The 20,883-nt window shown below is 27.2% G+C and overlaps 2 protein-coding genes across 2 annotated transcripts; both read left to right on the top strand.

The window, feature by feature from the left end:
• The first annotated feature begins 14,962 nt into the window (after positions 1-14,962).
• On the top strand, positions 14,963-16,716 carry LOC127241374 (trihelix transcription factor ASR3). Its single transcript, XM_051260385.1, has 3 exons — positions 14,963-15,850; positions 15,956-16,003; positions 16,427-16,716. Exons 1-3 carry the CDS (start codon positions 15,178-15,180, stop codon positions 16,714-16,716), a joined length of 1,011 nt encoding a protein of 336 aa, XP_051116342.1. The 5' UTR covers positions 14,963-15,177.
• A 722-nt stretch (positions 16,717-17,438) lies between these two features.
• Positions 17,439-19,531, top strand: LOC127241373 (jasmonate-induced oxygenase 4). The gene is made up of 3 exons (XM_051260383.1): positions 17,439-17,920; positions 18,496-18,817; positions 18,902-19,531. The coding sequence occupies exons 1-3, from the start codon at positions 17,439-17,441 to the stop codon at positions 19,124-19,126; spliced, it is 1,029 nt and encodes a 342-aa protein (XP_051116340.1). The 3' UTR covers positions 19,127-19,531.
• The last annotated feature ends 1,352 nt before the right edge of the window (positions 19,532-20,883 follow it).

Here is a 20,883-nt window from a genome sequence, read left to right as displayed (position 1 = left end):
GTGTAAGATTGTAGTTTACTTTTTACATGTAGATTTGTGAATATTAGTATAATAATAGATGGTAATGAAAAAAAAAAAAAACAAAAATATCCCTATTAATATTGTGTAATATAAAAGTAATGGTATTTGTATAATATAATGTAAATTGAAAAGGGTATTTATTATATTATGTAAGTAGTACAATTATTAAATTAAGAAATGGTAACCTTGTTTTGAGACGGACGCAAATAGAATGACAACTTTTCAATTGGACGAACGGAGTATTATAGTAAATAAAATTGAACATATTATTATTATTATTATTATTATTATTATTATTATTATTATTATTTTCAACAAATGCTAATTTATTTTATCATCACATTAATTTAGAATCTCACTTTCACAAATAGAAATTTTATATATTGGTTTCATACCAATTTCAAGTAGGCTATTTGAAGTTTTATAGTAAATTAAAAGATAATACTCTCTTCGTCTCATTTTATTCGTGGAATTTTTTCTATTTTCGTCAATTCCACTTAATTTGTCATTTTTTTAAATACAAACATACACTTTATTTTTAAAAATTTCATAATTCATAATTTTTATTTTAATTTATAATTATTTTTATTATATAGTAATTATTTTTACTAGCACATTTTTTTTATTACTTTCTAATTATTTTTTGCTTAAATTATTGTATCTATAGTAATAGACCCAAATTATCTATGAATGGGGGAGTATATTTTGTCTACTAACAAGATATACATTTGTTATTTGTACCGAAATTAAAAAAATATAATATTCCCTCCGTCCGCCTTAACGGTCACATTTATATTTTGTGTCATTATACTTAACATTAAAAATATATTTATATTTCTATAATTTTTGTACAAATATTCTCTATTAGTATTATAAGATATTAATTGAAGTATTTTTTGCATATTTTTTTTAATTTATACTATATTTTAATATAATACTTAATATTTAAAGATCAATACGACACAAAATAAATGAGATCGTTACCAAATGTAGTATATATTTAAATAATAGTTTATGGTATTTTAAATTTGTGTAATTCTTTTATCTATTTATTTTAATTTAATATATTAGTATAAATTTAGAAGTATTTATAGTATAGTCATAGTTACTAAAAAAATAAATATTTACAATTTATTTAAAATTCAAAAATTTCAAAATATGCAAAAAAATCATATCCAAACACATCCTAATCCGACGGTGGACGCCGGTAGCTTCACTGTGGACCCGATGTAGAGAATAATATACCTCGTTGGTAGGGAACCGGCCGGTCGCCGTTAAAAAAATAAACGGCGTTAAGTGAAATACCCAATGTAATCCTTAGGAAACACCCTGGCGTGTCGTTAGTTGGATTTAAGATCCGTCCCCGTTTGCCGATCTGTCGTGGTGAAAAGACGAAAAAGGACATAGAATTATTGAACGGACTTGCTGCTGTACACGTCATTGTTTGAGGGCATAAAGGAGAATTCACAGGTTGCTCAAAAACAGGTCAGAGTTCGGTGGGGCTTCGAAATATGTGAAGTTTGGATAATTATTTTTGTTATTGAAATATTATCCAATTATTTAATCAGACCATTATAATTGGTAACAATAAATTGCTGTTATGATTGAAAGAATATTCATTTTTAATAATTGTAAAAAAATAATAAAGAAATTTTTTTAGTAATACTTTTATGAAAATAGTCGTTATTAACACATTTATTTTGAAAAAGTATTTTAGAAAAATTTAAATTAATAAATTATAATATTATCTTATTGTTTTTTAAACGGTAATAGATGATTTAAAAATTATTTAAATATCTTTAAATTATATCTCAATAAAATATAAATTTTATTTTGTAGAGAATAAAATTTATATAATATAATTAAAAATAAAAAATATTTTATTTATTTATAATTAATATAAATTAATTTTATAAAAAAATCTAAATAAAAATATTTATTTATTAAGAACAAATTCAAACAAGGAAATTGTGAGTGAGTCATATATATAAAAAAATTTAATTAATTTGATTGGGGAAGAGATAATTAAAAAATAAAAATAAATTAATTGTCTACATGTAAACTGAAAAAAATTTAATTAGCTTGTTTTATATTTGTTAATTATATTTAAGATTGAATATTTAACTAATTGTAAAAATAAATCAATTATTATGAGACAAATTAAAATAAAAAATATGTTATTTTTTTGTGAAACGAGTTCAAGTCAAAATTTTTCATTTCATTTTTTATATAAAAAAAAGTTAACTAAATAGCAAATACTTTTATTATACTACATGTTTATAAAATACTAATTTATTTTAGTTCGCATAAAAAAAAACCAAATAAAAAGTCTATAATGAGGGAATATTTCTCACGTCTCTTAACAATCTATATATCTTTTATTATGATCAGTCTTATAACAAAGTATCTATTTGTTTAAGTAATTTTATTATATATTTAATATTATAAATATTATTTCAATTTACAATATAATATACAACTTTTATATCATGCAATACTAATAAAATTAGTTTAATATTTTTACTTTATTTTAATACTCCTTCCGTCCCTTAACAATATATTCATTTTTCCATTTTGGTCCATCTTATAGCAAAGTATCTGTTTCCTTTTTTTAGTAATTGTACTATTTACCTAACATTACAAATACCCTTATAATTTACAATATATTACACAAATGTCATTACATTTATATCATACAATACTAATAGGATTAATTTAGTCTTTTTACCTTTATTTCTACTTTATCCCAATATAATACTAATATTTCTAAAACTTTGTACAAAAAGCAAATGGATAGATAGATTGGGGACGAGTAATACTACCTCCGTCCAAACAATAAATATATATTTACTTTTGGCGCGAAGTTTAAGAAAGAATAGTATTTTAATTATAGTTGGTAGTTTAAAGTAATATAATGATATTTTTGTCTTTATTTTATTTTTAATAAAAGTAACGATATGATGTAAAGTAAGAGTATTTGTTAAAAAAATATAAGGAATTTAACGAAATAATTATTTTATAATTTGATGTCTTAAAATAGAAATATATATACCGGATGGAAGGACTATTAATATTTCTAAAATTTCGTATAAAAATAAAATACATAAATAAATACGAGTAGGATAAAGTATTTTTTTAAGTAACATAAATAATGTGAGGGAACAGAAAGGTAAGGGTCCCACGGGGACACGTGTCGACCTCTGATAGAATTCATAAATGTTTAGGTAGGACACTGTGGGTTTTGATAAGTTTAAGAAGAGCCGGGACTTTTGCGCCAGATGCATTGTACGTAGGATTGTGTGGGACCATTAAACTGCTTCGAAAAATCAACGGCTACGATGAAATCTGGGCCTCAAGTCCAACGACGTTCGAAATATTTCACTTGGCAGAAAATCGCGGGCCATGTCAGCCTAGATTCTTTACTTTTTATTTAATTACTGACACAGCAATCATTAATTAAGGTTTATTTTCATAAATATTCTTTATTTAAAAATATATTAGGATTTGAATTTGATTTTCTTTAAATCCCTTAGTCACATCTTTTACTTCATCCGTACTAGATAATTTGAGCATGTTATTGGGACACAAGAATTTAGGTAAAATATGATTAAAAAATAATTAAAAAATTATTAGTAAATTTAAGTACTTCCTTCGTCCCATATCTATATATCAATTTGTTTTTTTGCACAGAGTTTTAGAAATGTTACTATTATATTGGGATTAAGTAGAAATAAAGGTAAAAAACTAAATTATGGCTATTAATATTGTATGATATAAAGGTAATTGCATTTGTGTAATATATTGTAAATTGGAAGAATATTTATAATGTTAGGTAGATTGTATAATTACTTAAAAAAAAAAAGAAATTGATACTTTGTCATGAGACGAATCAAATGGAAAAATCGATAGATTGTTAAAGGACGAATGAAGTATTATATAATAAAAATAATTATAAATTAAAATTAAGATAACTAAATAGTTTAATAAGGATTAAAAAAATTATAAAATTTAAAATTTAAAATGTAATTAAAGTGTATAATTATATTTATAAAAAAGGAAATGACAAGTTATGTGTGACGGACGAAAATCGAAAATATGAACAAATTATGTGTGACGGAGAGAGTATGTCTCATTTAACGCAGATGCGAGAATCGAAATTAAGTACTTCATACGTCCCATAACAAAGTATTCATTTTTTCATTTTAGTTTATTCTATAATAAAGTATCTATTTTTTTTTTAATAATTTTATTATCTCATAACATTACAAATATTCTTACAACTTACAATACACGGAGTATTACACAAATATCATTACCTTTATATCACATAATACTAATAAGGTTATTTTAGTCATTTCTACTTTATTTCTACTACATCTCGATATAATCCTAATATTTTTAAAATTTCGTGCAAAAAGCAAACAAATACACAGTTATGGGACGAAATGAGTATAATTATTAAACAATTAAAAAATATTTTTTTCATCCATATAGAAACTAAACAATTATTTTTGGCACGGTATTTAAGAAATAATAGTATTTTAATTATAATTGGTAGTTAAAAATAGTGTAATGAGATTTTTGCCCTTGTTTTTTGGTATAAAAGTAATGATGTGATGTAAAGTAAAGGTATTTGTGGAAGAAATGAAGTATTTAATAAAATATTTATTTTGTAATTGAACTTAAAAAAATAGAAATATATATACTTTGTAGGTGGACCGAATGAATATATTAACAAAAATAATCATTGTAATCTAAAACTAATTATAAATTAACATCAAAATAATTAGCTAAATAATATAACCAAAATTATAAATTATGAAATTTAAAATATAATTATATTTAATAAAAATAAAATGACAAAAAAGGTAGAACGGATGGAAATAAAAATAATAGACAAAAAAGTGGGACAAATGAAGTATGAATTTTGATTTTAATATTTCCTCCTCCCAGTTAATTTGTCAATTTTAGTTAGGGCACGAAGTTTAGTATTATATAATTAGTAACTAATTAATAAGTATATTAATAAAAATAATTAAGATATGATAAATAATTATAAATTAAAATTAAAGTGATTAAATAATTTAATTACAGAGAGTTATAATATTATTTTTATATAAGTGGTGTTGTTGATAATATTAAAATAAAAATTAATACTATAATTAAAAGAAATTTGAAATATACGTTTAACTATTTTTAAAATTATATTTCAATAAAATATATATAATGAAGATATTATTTTTATAGAAAAAATATATTTTTATATAATATAAATAAATAAAAAATATATTTATTTATTTTATAATTATCATAAAATGACTTTATAAAAAATAAAGAGTTTTCAATGTAAATAATAATATTTTTTATTAAAGAAAGAGATAAAAATAAAAATATTTTGATTAAATCTTGCATAATATATGATGCTACATGTAATAAAATTAATTTATTTTTATTGAAAATATTTTGAATTATTAAGTTTTACTAAATACAAAAATAAAGTAAAAAAAAAGGTTAAAATGAAAAGTGTATAATTTGTTATAAACTAAAAAACTTTTATCTCCATCCATTTTAAAAGTATATTTTTACTTTTGACACAGATATAGGAAATAATAATATTTTCATTGTAGTAAGTAGTTATAAAAGTAGTGTAAAGACAAATTTATTTTTACTATTTCATGTAAAAGTAATAATGTGATAGAAAAATAAAAGTATTTGTAAAAAAAAATGTTATTAAAAAATTTTTTAAAATAAAAACATATATATTTTATAAATGGACAAAATAAATATTAAATTATTTTATTATACGATACTCTCTCCGTCCATTAAAATTAATTTACTTGGAACCGGAGATTAAGATAATAAATACTATTTTATTGAAAAAATAATTGACAGATTAAAATGAATTTTGAAATTTAGTTAGAAATTAAAATAAATGAAAAAAAAAATGTAATAAAATTAGTGGTATTTGTTGTAAATAAGTGTTGAATTGAATATAATAATTAAATGATGATTTGCTGATTTTGCGAAAACTAGTAATTTTTTAAATTTAGCGGACGGACTAAAAAGAAAAGTGAGAATAAATTTATTAAATGGAATAATATAAACCATCAAATTAAAATATTATGTATTATAACTCATCCTATCTATACACATTGCAAATAACATTTTAATTGGTAAATAAACTATGTATTATATATAAATATTACTCTTCTCCGTCCCTTAATAATTTATCTATTTTTCTATTTTGGTCCCTCCCATAACAAAGTATTCATTCACTTTTTAGTAATTGTACTATCTACCTAACATTATTTTCAATTTACAATATATTACACAAATACCATTACTTTTATATCATATTCACTCTGTCCCACATAATTTGTCCATATTTTTTATTTTCGTCCGTCTCACATAATTTATTTTTTCCTTTTTTGGAAAATTGATTATACACTTTAATCATATTTTAAAATTTAAAATTTAAATTTTTTTGATAATCTTAATTAAACTATTTAGTTATCTTAATCTTAATATATAATTATTTTTACTAAATAATAATTATTTTTTACTAATACACTTCTTAATTACTTACTAATTACACTTTACCTAAATTCTCGTATATACAGTAATGCGCTCATCTTATATAGGATGGAGGAAGTACAATACTAATAGGGTTAATTCACTCTTTTTACCTTTATTTCTATTTTATCCTAATATAATACTCATTTCATCGTTCAAATCTATACTCACTTTTTTTTTTGAGTTGTCATCGAAAAATATTCTCATTTCATTTTTTAAGTAAAAAATCATTCCATTTTTGTACTTTTTTTACTATAAAAAGAAAAATTAACAATTATTACTCATTTTTATTAAAACTCGTGCCCGGTCAAATGAACACACATTTGAATGTCGAAGGGAGTACTAATATTTCTAAAATTTCGTGCAAAAAGCAAATTGATATATAAATACGAGACAAATGGAGTAATATTTTGTATTCTATATATAATAAATACTCCATCCGTCCACTTACAATATTTACATATTTATATTTTGGGACGTCCAGTTACAAAGTTAATATTTCATTAAATACCCTACTTTTTTTCACAAATACTCTTACTTTACATCACATCATTACTTTTATACAAAAAAAGCAATGGCAAAAATGTCAGTATACTACTTTTAACTACTCACTATAATTAAAATACTATTATTTCTTAAATACCGCACAAAAAAATAAATATAAATTTTGTAAGTGAACGGACGGACTAATAAATAAATATATATTGGATGTACGAAGTGAATAATTTTTTAATTAGTACTAAATCGGCCCTATGTATAATATTATTATGTAGCCATGAGCATTCATAGAGATTAAAAAAATGTGACAGAAGAAGAAATATCGTATTTTATATTAATTAAAATCAAATCAGAGTTGAATAATGAAGGAAAATTGCGAAAAGGGTAAATTAATTAATTTGGAAGATCCAAAATAATGATTTTATTCTCACCACCACAACAAGATAATGCTAATTTATTTCCCTATCAATCCTAAGTCACGCCACATATATATATATATATGGATATATTTATTTTAATTATTAAGTGGTTGTATGTCTAAAATTTTAATTTTTAAAATATTGAATAATAAAATTTTTAAAAATTGAGTAAATATTTAATGTAATATTTTGAATGTAAAATTATTTTATTAATTTAATTGTTAGAAAACAGATTTTTTTTAATTTGAAATTTGAAATTTTTTTAAGTGTAGGGTGTGTTTGTTTGGAGTTTAGATTTGGGTTGAGATTTAAATAATAAAAATATTGCATTAAAATAATTCTATGATTAATACTTCATCCGTCCCAATACAATAATCTTGTTTATCATATTTGTTCGTCATAAAATAATAGTCTCATTTTTATAAATAATCATATCACCGTAAAACTATCTATGTTTTTTCATTATTATTATACAAATTGTCAATACTTTTTACACTAATATACTCACATGGGCAAAAAAGTCATTTATCCTTCCATTTTATCCACTCGTGCCCAATAAAATAAGACTATATTTTTGGGATGGAGGGAGTATAAATTAATTTTGATGTTATATTTTGATATTAAAATTAATAATTTGTGTTAAAAATGGGTAGTTTTAGTTCTTTTAAAATTGCATAAATGGCAGAATGAAATTAAAATTTTTGAATTTTGATTTGAGAAAAAACCAAACAAACATTAAAAATAAAAAAATAAAATAAAATAGAGAATGATTGGAAAGCATGTGGGGGTAATGATAGGATGGTTCAGGTGTTGTTGGACCGGGACCGTATAAATTACAAAAACAAATACTCCTTATTTATGTCATTCAAATTTATAAAAAAATAATAAAATGTTTTTTATTTTCAAAAAATACTAAATTTTTATTTATTTTTTTTTTTTACTATAAAAAGAATTTTTTTAAAATTTTTATCTGTTATTTTTTAAAACTGATATCCGATCAAGTAAATTTTGATAAAGGAGGTATTATAAAAAATACTTCATTCGTCCCCTAACAAAGTTTTTATTTTTCCATTTTAGTCCGTCTCATAATAAAATATTCATTTTTTTTTAGTAACTGTACTCTCTGCCTAACATTACAAATACCATTACAACTTACAGTATATTACACAAATGTCGTTACCTTTATATCACACATACTAATAAAGTTATTTTAGTCAAATCTACTTTATTTATACTACATTCAAATATAAAACTAATATTTCTAAAACTACACGCAAAAAGCAAATGAATATTTAGTTATGGGACGAAGATAATAGAATAATTTGTTTACACTATTTTTTTCAATACAATTCTCAATATATATATTTTATTTTTCCACAAAAATCATCATTCAACATAAAATATTATATTTATATTATATATAAAAAAAAATTCAAATTAAAATATTAAACAAATAGACCCGTAAAAATTAAAATATTTGTTTAATACTCCTTTAGTTTAGTCAAATCAGCATGATGTTGTTTTGAACAATCTAACATATTATAACATAACATATGCTATTTTATAACACAATATATGACGTATTATATTTTATCTGTCCGTCTCATATTTATCTTTTGTGTTATTGTACTTAACATTAAAAATATCTTTATATTTGTATAATTTTTTGCACAAATATCTTTATGATAATATTATAAGACACTAATTGAAGTATTTTTGTCATTTTTTCTTAATTTGTAATACATTTTCATATAATAATTAATATTCAAAGATCAACACGCAAAAAGTAAACAAGACTCTTAGAACCGGACGGAGGTAGTATTAAATTTTCCACAAATAATAATAATAATAATAATAATAATAATAATAATAATAATAATAATGCACTTCATTAAAAAAATGTATCAAAATTATTTGTAATTTTTCTACAAATATTACACATGGAATAAGTTGTGACATAATTTTGTTACAAAATTATTGTCGGTAACTTTTAATTGTGAATTATGTAAAAATTTTATTTATTTATTTTTTCCTGGCAGTGCAAATATATACCTATGTTTATTTTGTGCAAAAAAAAAATAACACATATATTACCTTTCTTATTATGTATTTTCTTTTTTTTAATTAAAATGTAAGATGTTTTATATTGAACCCTGAATTGGGCCTTGTCACAAATGGGCTTTTTTAGATTAATTGAATCGATAATATTTTTGTTACTTTCAAATTATTTTAGATATTTTTCAGTATCTTTTTAATAAAATTTGAATATATTGTTTTTTAGAAATAAAAATAACATGCTGTATACTTTTACATTAATAGAAAAAATGCAATACACATTTCTCTTATTCATTTATATTATATTAAAAAATATTGTTTTATATAATTTATGTATGTTGGGATTTGTTTGATTGGGATATTACTAGTATTATTATTATTTTATATTTAATTTGTATCATTTTCAATAAAAATAAAATACTTTTTTTATAACATAATGTTACAATACTAATAAAACCAAAATTGATATTAAAAATAAATAAATTTAAGTCAAGCACAAATTTTGGATGAAGACGTAATCGTGAATTCATGAATTTAAATTCTGACGCTAAGCGTAGCAACTCATGTAGGTGCTGTATTGAAGACTTTTTCCATTTCAATTATTTTTATGATTCAGTAAAATGAAGCATACTTTTAGTCTTTTTTTGACATTTTATTTTTTTAAAAAATATATATATTTATATACATTTAACTTTTTATTTTTCATAAATTATTTTGTATTAATATGTTTATTTAAAATATAAAACTATAGCATGACATCGACACTTAATATAATAAATAATACCTCATTAATTATTAAATTTTATAATCGAAATTTCAATTACAACTTGTAACCAAATTAACTCTTAAAATAATACTCCCTCCGTCCTATGTAATATAGGTCTATTACTGTAAACATAAGAATTTAGATAAAGTATAATTAGTAAACAATTAAGAAATGTACGAGTAAAAATACTTATTATTTTGTAAAAATAATTATAGATTAAGATTAAGATAACTAAATAGTTTAATTAAGATTAAAAAAATTTAAATTTTAAATTTTAAAATATGATTATAAGTGTATAATTAATTTTCCAAAAAGAAAAGAATAAATTATGTGGAACGGACGAAAATAAAAAATAGAGACAAATTATGTGGGACGGAGGGAGTAATAATAATAATAATAATAATAGCCTTAAATATTTAATTAAAAAAATAAAATCCCAAAAAAGAAAAATCTTACAGAAGCTGGCAAGAGGTTGGTCCCCACGAGGAGATTATGACATTGTACTAACCCTAAATATTTCAAATCACACCAATTAATCATCACATCATTACACTAATACTCGTTTTGTTTCTTTAATCAGACTGTATTTTTAAAATAATAATAATAATAATAATAATAATAATAATAATAATAATAATAATAATAATAATACTCCATTCGTCCTATAACAAAGTATCGATTTTTCTATTTTAGTCCGTTTCATAACAAAGTATTCATTTTTTTTAGTAACTGTATTATCTACCTAACATTACAAATACTCTTACAACTTACAATATATTACATAAATATTATTATTTTTATATCACATATACTTAATAAGGTTATTTTAGTCATTTATATTTTATTTTTACTATATCCCAATATAATACTAATATTTCTAAAAAACGTACAAAAAGCAAATGGATATCTAATTATAAAACGGAGGGAGTACATCGGTCCCATAAGAAGATAATATGAATTTTTGCGTTTAGATATTTTAATATTAATTATTATATCAATACATACTACAAATTAAGAGAAAATGAAAATATATATATATTAGTCTCTTATAATATAAATACAATGATATTTATGGAATAAATTATACAAATATAAAAATATTTTTAATGTTAAATATAATAATACAAAAGACAAATAATGTTATTCTTACGGAAAGGAGGTAGCAATAATTTTTCCTTAGGAATTAATCTATTTTCAGTTTATTATTTTAATTTATCCAAAATTAATCAATCTATTTTATTTTTCTAGTAACATACTTTCCATATATTTTCTTTATAAAAAAAAAAAAAACCTTTTAATTTACATATTACTCCTATTACAATAATATTGTCATAACTTTCTGATTATTTTACAATATTACATTATATCACTCCCTCCGTCCGCGAACTAATGCCCTACTTTTTTATTTGGGACGTCCAACAACTATTGTCCTATTTCATTTTTTAAACACAAATTTTACATTTTTACCATTCATTTATTTATTATTTTTAATTTCTACCATTCAATTAAGGGCAAATTTGTCAATTCATAACAAAAAGACAATCATCTAAAGAAATCATGTAAATATACTTTAGGACAATAGAAATTGAATGGAGAGAGAATTATTCTATTGTACTATTTAGTCTATTTATATATAAAATGTTGATTTTATAAAATTTAATACAAAACTGAACACGAATTTAATACTTTCTTTATCTCACCTAAAAAAGAAGAGGGAGAATGATAAATGACATATTTAAATGATAAATGAAATAATACAAATATGATATATATAGTCATATTTATTTAATTTTTTTTTTTATAAAAATCAAATTCAAATATATATATTCGAGAAGGATCTAGTGAGGTTGACCATATGTTATTGCAATGCCCTAAAATGCAACTTTTAAGACTCATTTGGGAGAGATTTGGATTAAAAATATTTTAAATTACTTAATTAAATAAATTATTGATACAAACTAATATAATATAAAATTTAATTAATAGATCATCTAAACACAATATATACATTTTAAGAAAATATATATTTATTATATAATTTCACTAATCTTTATAAATAAAAATATGTTACTTTATATTACAAAATATAATAAAAAAATCACTCGTAAAAAAATAAAGGCATTTGTTTTTAGTTAAGGCCTATTATCATTTTAGTATAATAAAAAATTTGATAAAAATAGTCTTCTGTCATTGGAATAGTCTAGGATGTCAAAGCGGGTTAGTCCGGATCCGTTTTTAATGGGACGAGTTCGGGTCTAAATAATATGTTTCGGAGTAGGTTGTGGATTTAAAATTTTAAACTCGGTCGGATTCGGGGCGGGTTACGGGTTTTACTAAAAACCCGCCCGGATCCGGATCCGAACCTGGATATTTTTTAAAATTATTATAACTAATATATATGTATATTTATATAATAAAAATATATTATTTATTTACTTAAATAATTTTAAATATAAATTCAATTAGTCACCTGCTCCAAATAATTTTTTAAAATTATTATACCTAATATATGTATATTTATATAATAAAAATATATTATTTATTTATTTATCTTATTTTTATGGATCAATATTTGATTGTTTTTAGATTTTTTTTTGTGCTTTTAATGCTATTTGTGTTGATGTAATTTTTCAACAAAAATAAAGTAAAATTCAAAGATATAGAAAATATCTTTAAACTTGATTAATTAGTGCCTGAGATTAGCAATCTCTAAACACTGTATGGTACAGAAAATAAACTGGAAAATGACTGAAATTTAAAGTGGTGATCCCCAAATCTGACTTTGCTTTGTTGAAGTTGATTGAAGATGCCTTGCCAAATGATGATCCAAATCCTTAAATATTCTTTGAAGAAAACGTTCAGAACCGTCGCACTGTTTCACCAACCGTTCCCACCAGTTACAGAACTCAGAACTGCCTCTTTCATTGACACATGTCTTTAACCGCCTCGCCAACCGCATAACCCAACGACCGACCAACCGACCAATCTAGATACATAATTGGTCGCCAGATCAAAAGACTCACTGGTCGCCCCATCAAACGACCACTATTTGGTCTCTTCAATCGTCTGACCTATCAACAGACCTTTCTTCGTCCGACTTCCTTTTTCGACCGACCCCCATAGCAGCCAACCTTTGTATCAACCGACCCATTTATCCGACTGCGGATAATCCGACCTACTTGCCCGACCGCGGACCATCTGACTTGCTTATCTGATTGAGAACCAACCGACTGAGAACCCACCGACTGACTCTGGATACCTTATTATTATTATTATTATTATTATTATTATTATTATTATTATTATTATTATTATTTTTTGTGCGTAACAATTTGTTTTTTAGTATTCGATTGTTAAAAAAAGATTTATTATTATATGTTTTTAAAAAAAACGGGTTTGCCGGGTTGGCCCCGGGTTCGGGGCGGAGCGGGTCCTGGGACCGGGTGGAAGCGGAGCGGGGCGGGTCTCGGAGCCTAATATTTTCTAGCGGGGCGGGTCTCAGGGCTTGCAGAATCCAGTCCCGAACCCGCCCCGTTGACATCCCTAAAATCGTCTTTAAAAAAATAATTTATAAAAAAAAAAAAACATAAAATTAAACAAACCCCTATTGTAGAATTGTCCAACAATTTATATATATAATTCAACAACTTTCCCTTATTTATAATATTGTTACGTGTGTGAATATATAAAAAATTTCGATTGATAAATAGTTAAATTTTTACATTTGAAGCAATGGAAAACGACACTTAGTTCAATTTATATGTATTCTTTAAATTTTTTTTTTTTATTATATATCAACAATAAAATTTTAAATATACCATTAAATCATTTTTTCTAATCTCATAAAAAATAATACTATTAAATACTCATTGTATCATTTAATTTGTCAATTCTTTATATTTTCGTATATTCTATATGGTTTTTTTTTTTAAATATAATTATATACTTTAATTATATTTTAAAATTCGTAATATATAATTTTCTTTTATATTTAGTAAACTATTTAGTCATTTATAATTATTTTTATTAAATCATAATTATTTTTATTAATACACTTTCTAATTACTAATTATTCAATATTTAAAATTTCGTGTCTAAGCAAAAGTAAACGATTTAAGTGGGACGGAGGAAGTACTTCATATTCTCTTCGTCCCACATAAAATGTTTATATTTTATATTTCGTCCGTCCCATATAATTTGTTATTTTTTAAAAATATAATTATACATTTTAAATAAATTCTAAAATTTACAATTTATTCTTTTTTAAAATATTTTTTAAACTATTTATTAATTTTAATTTTAATTTATAATTATTTTTATTAATATATTTTAAAATTATTTATTAATTATATTTTATTTAAATTTAATATAAAAAATTCATGTTAGATGAAGAAGATAGTTTTTTATTATTCCAAAAAAAATACTAGTACTATAATGAAAAAATAAAATCCTCTCAACATAGTGACAGAAAAAAGAAATGATTTTGTGAATAAATTATTTAGTTGGACCAAATTGTAAAGGGGTAAGATAAGGGAGCCTAAGCCTAATCTCAATCATTATCACTAATACCAATTCAAACACCCTTAATTACACTCATCATTATCCTCTTCTTTTAGGTTCCTCTTCTCATTTCTGTCCTAAAAATATTTATAATATAAATATTTAAAATAATAAATACATTTATTTAACTTTTTTTAATTTTCTTTTTCTCTCTCTCGTTATCTTCTTTAGTTCTTCCATCACAAAGGGGATAATAACGCCGTTAAAACAAACGCCGTTTCCGTTTAGTAGTTGCAGCTGCTCACGTGACTTTCGAGTGGCTCACGTGACGCGCGACCCTTCGTAATGGCGTTGGAACAGCTGAGTCTGGGTGCGGGTCCCGTTGACGGCGGAGCAGACGGCCGTCAACCCTCCGGCGACGGCGGGGCGGCGGTCGGAGAAGGGAGCAAGGCGGCGCGGCTGCCGCGGTGGACCAGGCAGGAGATTCTGGTGCTCATCCGTGGGAAAAGAGCGGCGGAGAGTCGAGTTCGGAGAGGGAGGGCCGCCGCCGGTTCTTCTGCTTCCGGGCCGGTCCAGGCCGAGCCGAAGTGGGAGGCGGTTTCGTCGTACTGCAGGCGGTTCGGCGTGAACCGGGGGCCGGTCCAGTGCCGGAAGAGGTGGAGCAATCTCGCCGCCGATTACAAGAAGATAAAGGAGTGGGAATCGAGGGCGACGGCGACGGCGACGGACGACACGGAGTCGTTTTGGGCGATGAGGAATGATCTGAGGAGGGAGAGGAAATTGCCGGGGTTTTTCGACCGGGAGGTTTTCAACATCCTCGACGGCGGCGAGGAGGAAGCCGGCGGCGGGCTGTCCTTGGCGCTGCGGCCCGCGGCGGAGGAAGAGGCGGAGCCGGTGTTCGACAGCGGACGTAGCGCGGCGGCGGACGATGGATTGTTCTCGGATTCCGAGCACCCGGATCCGAACCCGATTAGAGAGGATCCGGGCAAGGGTATACCCGATCCGGATGTGATTTCAGGTTAGGTTTGTTTATATATTCATTCATGTTCAGTTTTTGAATTCGATCGGGAACGACAGGTTTTGGTGGTGTTGATTTTTTGTTAAGGTTTGGTTTTTTCTGCAGTTTCGGAGGAGCAGGAGGAGACGATTCGTCAAGAGGCTTCTGGTAAAGGTAAATTCCTCGTTGAATTTCGACCTAATTCGTATTGATTTGTGATCCGTCTCGAATGTGGGATCTGATCGAATAGTTCTGCTGCATAAAGCGTCGATACTTTTTTCGTGTTCTTAATCATTGCACTGATTGCTGAAGTTATTTTGCTTGGATTCACAATTAGGCATTCTCGCAATCATTCCTCGATTTCTTCAACACAAAATTACAAAGCAATCACCATTACCGTTGAATTTGTTCAGGAAAAACATGTTCCTGAACAGCCAAAATCTCAGTCATTTGGCATTACAGTAACGATTTTAGATTCTGTATTTCTGTGCTACCAGTGATTTGACAACATCAGTTGAATGAAACGAACCATTTGCTTCAGTCGAACACACAGTTCTTCTGTGCAAATCTTTTGAATATTGCTGGCTTCATCTGCAGGCAAAGACAGCGAGAAACAGGCCGAACCTGAAGCCGACGATCATGGCAGTCAAGAAGGAAGGAAAAGAAAGCGAGACGCAACCGATCAAGGCGGCGCGGGGACTGCAAACCTTGAGCATCAATTGATCGATGTGTTGGTCAAAAATGGCGAAGTACTTAGCTCAATGCTCGAATCTCAAAACGTGCAACACCGGCTGGAAAGAGAGCAGCGTAACGACCACGCCAATGGCTTGTTAACCGTCCTCAACAAACTTGCCGATGCTCTGGGAAGAATTGCTGATAAGTTGTAGCCAACACCCATGATTGTGTTGGATCAGGTCTATAGATTTTTACAGCGAGTGCTACAACAACTGATGAATTTGGTAAACTGCTGTAATTATTCATTACAGGCGACATTCAAGGGAATCCCTTTTCTGAGCTTTGGTAACAATGATCGATCAATCGACACTTTCCAAAAGTAGGTTCAAGTTTTTGTTGTTGAATTGGGCCAGCAGCCCAAATCCAGAAGGAAAGCCCTAAATGCTTGATGGGATTTAAATTGATGTTTATCCGCTCCATTACCATTGACCACAGACTGATCATCGATTCCATTTCTCTGCCCCTGCCTTCAGACAAGTGCTCAACCAGTGTCGGAAATCAGGTTCGGCAGATTGTTGATTCTCGATTTTAGTTTGATCAATACCGTTATCCGATATTCCGATTTGTATACTTCTATTTGACATGGGGTTCAGTTCGATTGCTGAATTTTCATTGAACTCGTTTTCAATCTAAATTATGGAGGTTTTTTAAAAAATGTTATGATTACTTTGCTGATACTTTGTTCAAACTTGTTCGATGATTTCATTCAATCTGCGTCTGTGGTATGATGATTAGATGATTTATTTCGATCAACTGTTCCATTGCTTGTCAATGAGAAGTAACTTTGGCTTTTGAGTAGTTCTATTGAAGTAAAATTGAGTTTACTCTTAACCTATCAGATCATCGTGCAGAGCTCGGAATTAGAAGTTCTGCCATGGAAGTTGGGAGCAACATTGTCCGGGTGCAGGCCTTACTAAGAGATGGTAAAACTGAAGTGCCACAGCAGTATGTGCAGCCATTGGAAACCAGGCCAGTGCAAACTTTCAAAAATGTAGATGATCTTGACATGCCACCACCACCGGTCATTGATCTTGGCAACACAGCGTCTCTCCACGAACAATTGGAACGAGCTTGTAGGGATTGGGGAGCGTTCCATGTGATCAACCATGGAGTTCCAATAAACTTGTTGGATGAAATGAGGAGGGTCAGCCGTTCGTTCTTCGAGGATTGCTCTATGGATCAGAAGCTCAAATATTCCTGCGATCCTAATTCCCCAGCTTCCGAGGGGTATGGTAGCCGAATGCTGGTGGCATCGAACGACACTGTTTTGGATTGGAGGGATTACTTAGATCACCATACTTTGCCTCTAGCTCGACAAAATCCATCCAAATGGCCGCACTTCTCTTCCAACTACAGGTGAGTAATAATACTTTAAGGTGATCTTGCTTGTGTCTTTGTTCGATTTTGTTAAATTTGAAATGACTTGATTGAAAGTAGAGCTAGCAATGGGGCGACTCGTATCGGGTACGTGTCGGGTTGAATATATTAAACGGGTTAAATTACTCAATCCTAATCTGACCTATTTATTGTCGTGTTGGCCCGCGACTGATGTTGACCTGTATACACAATTAAGTCAAAATTATTGATTAAAATTAAATTATTTTTTATTATACATATACAATGAATTATGTTGAATTATTTAAAACTGAACTTAGTTTAGATTAATGTATGGACAAATTATTAAATTATAAGTATCTTACATATATAATAGATATATTAATAAATATTAATATATTATAATCAGGTTGTCTGTCTTGTCGCATTGGAGTTGAGAGCTTCAACCGTAACCCGACCGTTTATATCATGTTGGGTTCGTATCAACCTGTATACATAATCGGGTTAAAATCTTTGACGCAAATCCAATTATTTCATATCGTATTGTCTTGTTTGGTCAATTTTTGCCAGCTTTAATTGAAAGAGCTAATTAACAGGGAAGTCGTGGCGGAGTATAGCGATCGAATGAACTCTCTTGCCGAAAAACTGTTAGGTTTGATCTCCGAGACCTTAGGACTACCATCTCCATGTATCAAAGACGCCGTCGGTGAATTCTACCAGAACATCACTGTGAGTTACTACCCTCCATGTCCCCAACCCGAGCTGACGCTCGGTTTACAATCCCATTCCGACATGGGCGCCATCACACTTCTCATCCAAGACCATGTCGGCGGCCTCGAGGTCTTAAAGGACGGTAAATGGAGCCTCGTTAAGCCATTACATAACGGTATATTCGTGATTTTATCCGATCAAACCGAGGTACAACTCATCGACTCAACTTCTCTTTCAATTCATTAATTACGCGAATTCTTGACAAAGCACAATTGTGTCGACGTTTTGCAGATCATAACAAACGGAAGGTACAAGAGCGCGCAACACCGAGCCATAACCAACGCCGAGGCTGCGCGCCTTTCGGTCGCTACTTTCCATGACCCTGCAAAGACAAAGATTATATCCCCGGCCTTCGATCCCCCTAAATATCGCCCGGTCAAGTACGGGGACTACGTTTCGTCGTGGTACACAAAAGGGCCCGAGGGAAAACGCAACATCGACGCTCTTCTCCTTTGACCGATGCTCTATATCGACAAAAAAACAAAAGGTAACATTTCTTACCTTTTTCTTGAGTCTTGAAATCTGCCTCAATAATAATGAACACACATTTGTTTGGCCTAAAGTTTTTAGACATTGTTGGAGATCCATTTTCTTTTGTTGTTTAGAAACTAAATTAGACAAGAAATGATGATTATGATCTTTGCATTTGTCATTATGTTATTTGTCAATTTGCTTTTTGTGTTTATTTCTGAATTGGGATTTTTATTTTTATTTTTATTTTTTTCTTGGAAGTAAAAATTGTTTGTTGTAAAATAAAAAGGGGGAGGTTAGGTGAAATAAAAAGTATTGTAATGTCTTTGTTTTGGTGTCTCATTGTTGTGAAGTGTCCCTATCTGTCAATGAACTTTTGCTTTATCTTTATATTAATTCTAATGGAAAAGGAACTGCTTTTCTTTCTAATTCCTGTTTTATTTTTTTGGAAATGATTTTATTGGAAGTGTTACGTTAAATAATAGTCTAATTTAATTTATTATTTTAGTTTAGAGAATAAAAATAAACATGGCATGTGCATAAAATAGATAAATTGAAAAAAATATATATATAGTTGAAAATGATGGTTTTAAGTTGCTCCATATCCATCATTTTTATGGGATTTGTTTATTTTGCCTTAGCCCTTTAGCCTGTCAAAAGCATAATGACAAAACCACATTAGTCCCACTTGTTCTCTACATTAACCGATTTATTATTTCCATTATTTATTTATTTTTTATTATTAATTTTTTTTTAGTCCATGTATATATTGGTGTTGGGGCTGTTAATGGAATTTTGTTTATTTTTTTTTAAAAAAAAATATAATAAAATAGTGGAATATATTCCTTAAGTCAGATTTGTTGATTAATCCTTTTGTTTTGGCCTCTTTTGAACAAGTTTAGTGTGAATGAAAGAATTGAGATTTTTTGGCCTTTTCATTTTCATTAATTTTTATTGTTTGATTCTGTTATATATATATATATAACTCACAATTGATTAATTCGTGTCGGGTTGAATACTTTAAACGGGTTAAATTTCACAACTCTAATCCAATCCGTTTATTATCGTGTCGGGTTCGTGTTGACCCGTTTATTATTGCGTCGGGTTCGGGTTGACTCGTGTTGATCCGTATACATAATTAGTCGAATTTCTTGATTCAAATTAAATAATTTTTTGTTGTGTTGTGGTGTTATGTTAGTTTTTATTGGTTTGAGCATAAATTAGGTTGAATTATTTAAAATTGAACTTAGTTTATGGTGTGTTTGTTTGGGGGTTTGGATTTTGGATTAGGATTTGAATAGTAAAAATTTTGAATTTGAATAGTTGTATGATGTGATATAAATAGGTGTTGATGTGATGTTGTGAATGTAAAATTGATTTTTAGTATAATATAAAAAATGAAATATAGGTGTTTGATTTGATATTTTTAGGGGAAAAATTTTGGATAAATAGTAGGATTTTGACAAAATTCTACAAACGAACAAACCCTTGTAAGAAACTTAATAAATTATGATTATTTTACATATATAATAAATATATTAATCAATATTAATATATTATAATCGGATTGTTGTGTCGGGTTTGATTTGAGAGTCTCAACTCTAACCCGACCCGTTTATTATAGTGTCAGGTTTGTGTCAATTCGTATACATAATCGGATTGAAATATTTGACTCAAACTCAATTATTTTGTGTCGTGTCGGGTTAGTTTTTGCTGGCTATATATATATATATATATATGTA

This window comes from Andrographis paniculata, unplaced genomic scaffold (assembly GCF_009805555.1).
Source record: "Andrographis paniculata isolate CXL003 unplaced genomic scaffold, ASM980555v1 Contig82END, whole genome shotgun sequence".
Lineage (NCBI taxonomy): Eukaryota > Viridiplantae > Streptophyta > Magnoliopsida > Lamiales > Acanthaceae > Andrographis > Andrographis paniculata.
This window is presented reverse-complemented; position numbering and strand designations above follow the sequence as displayed.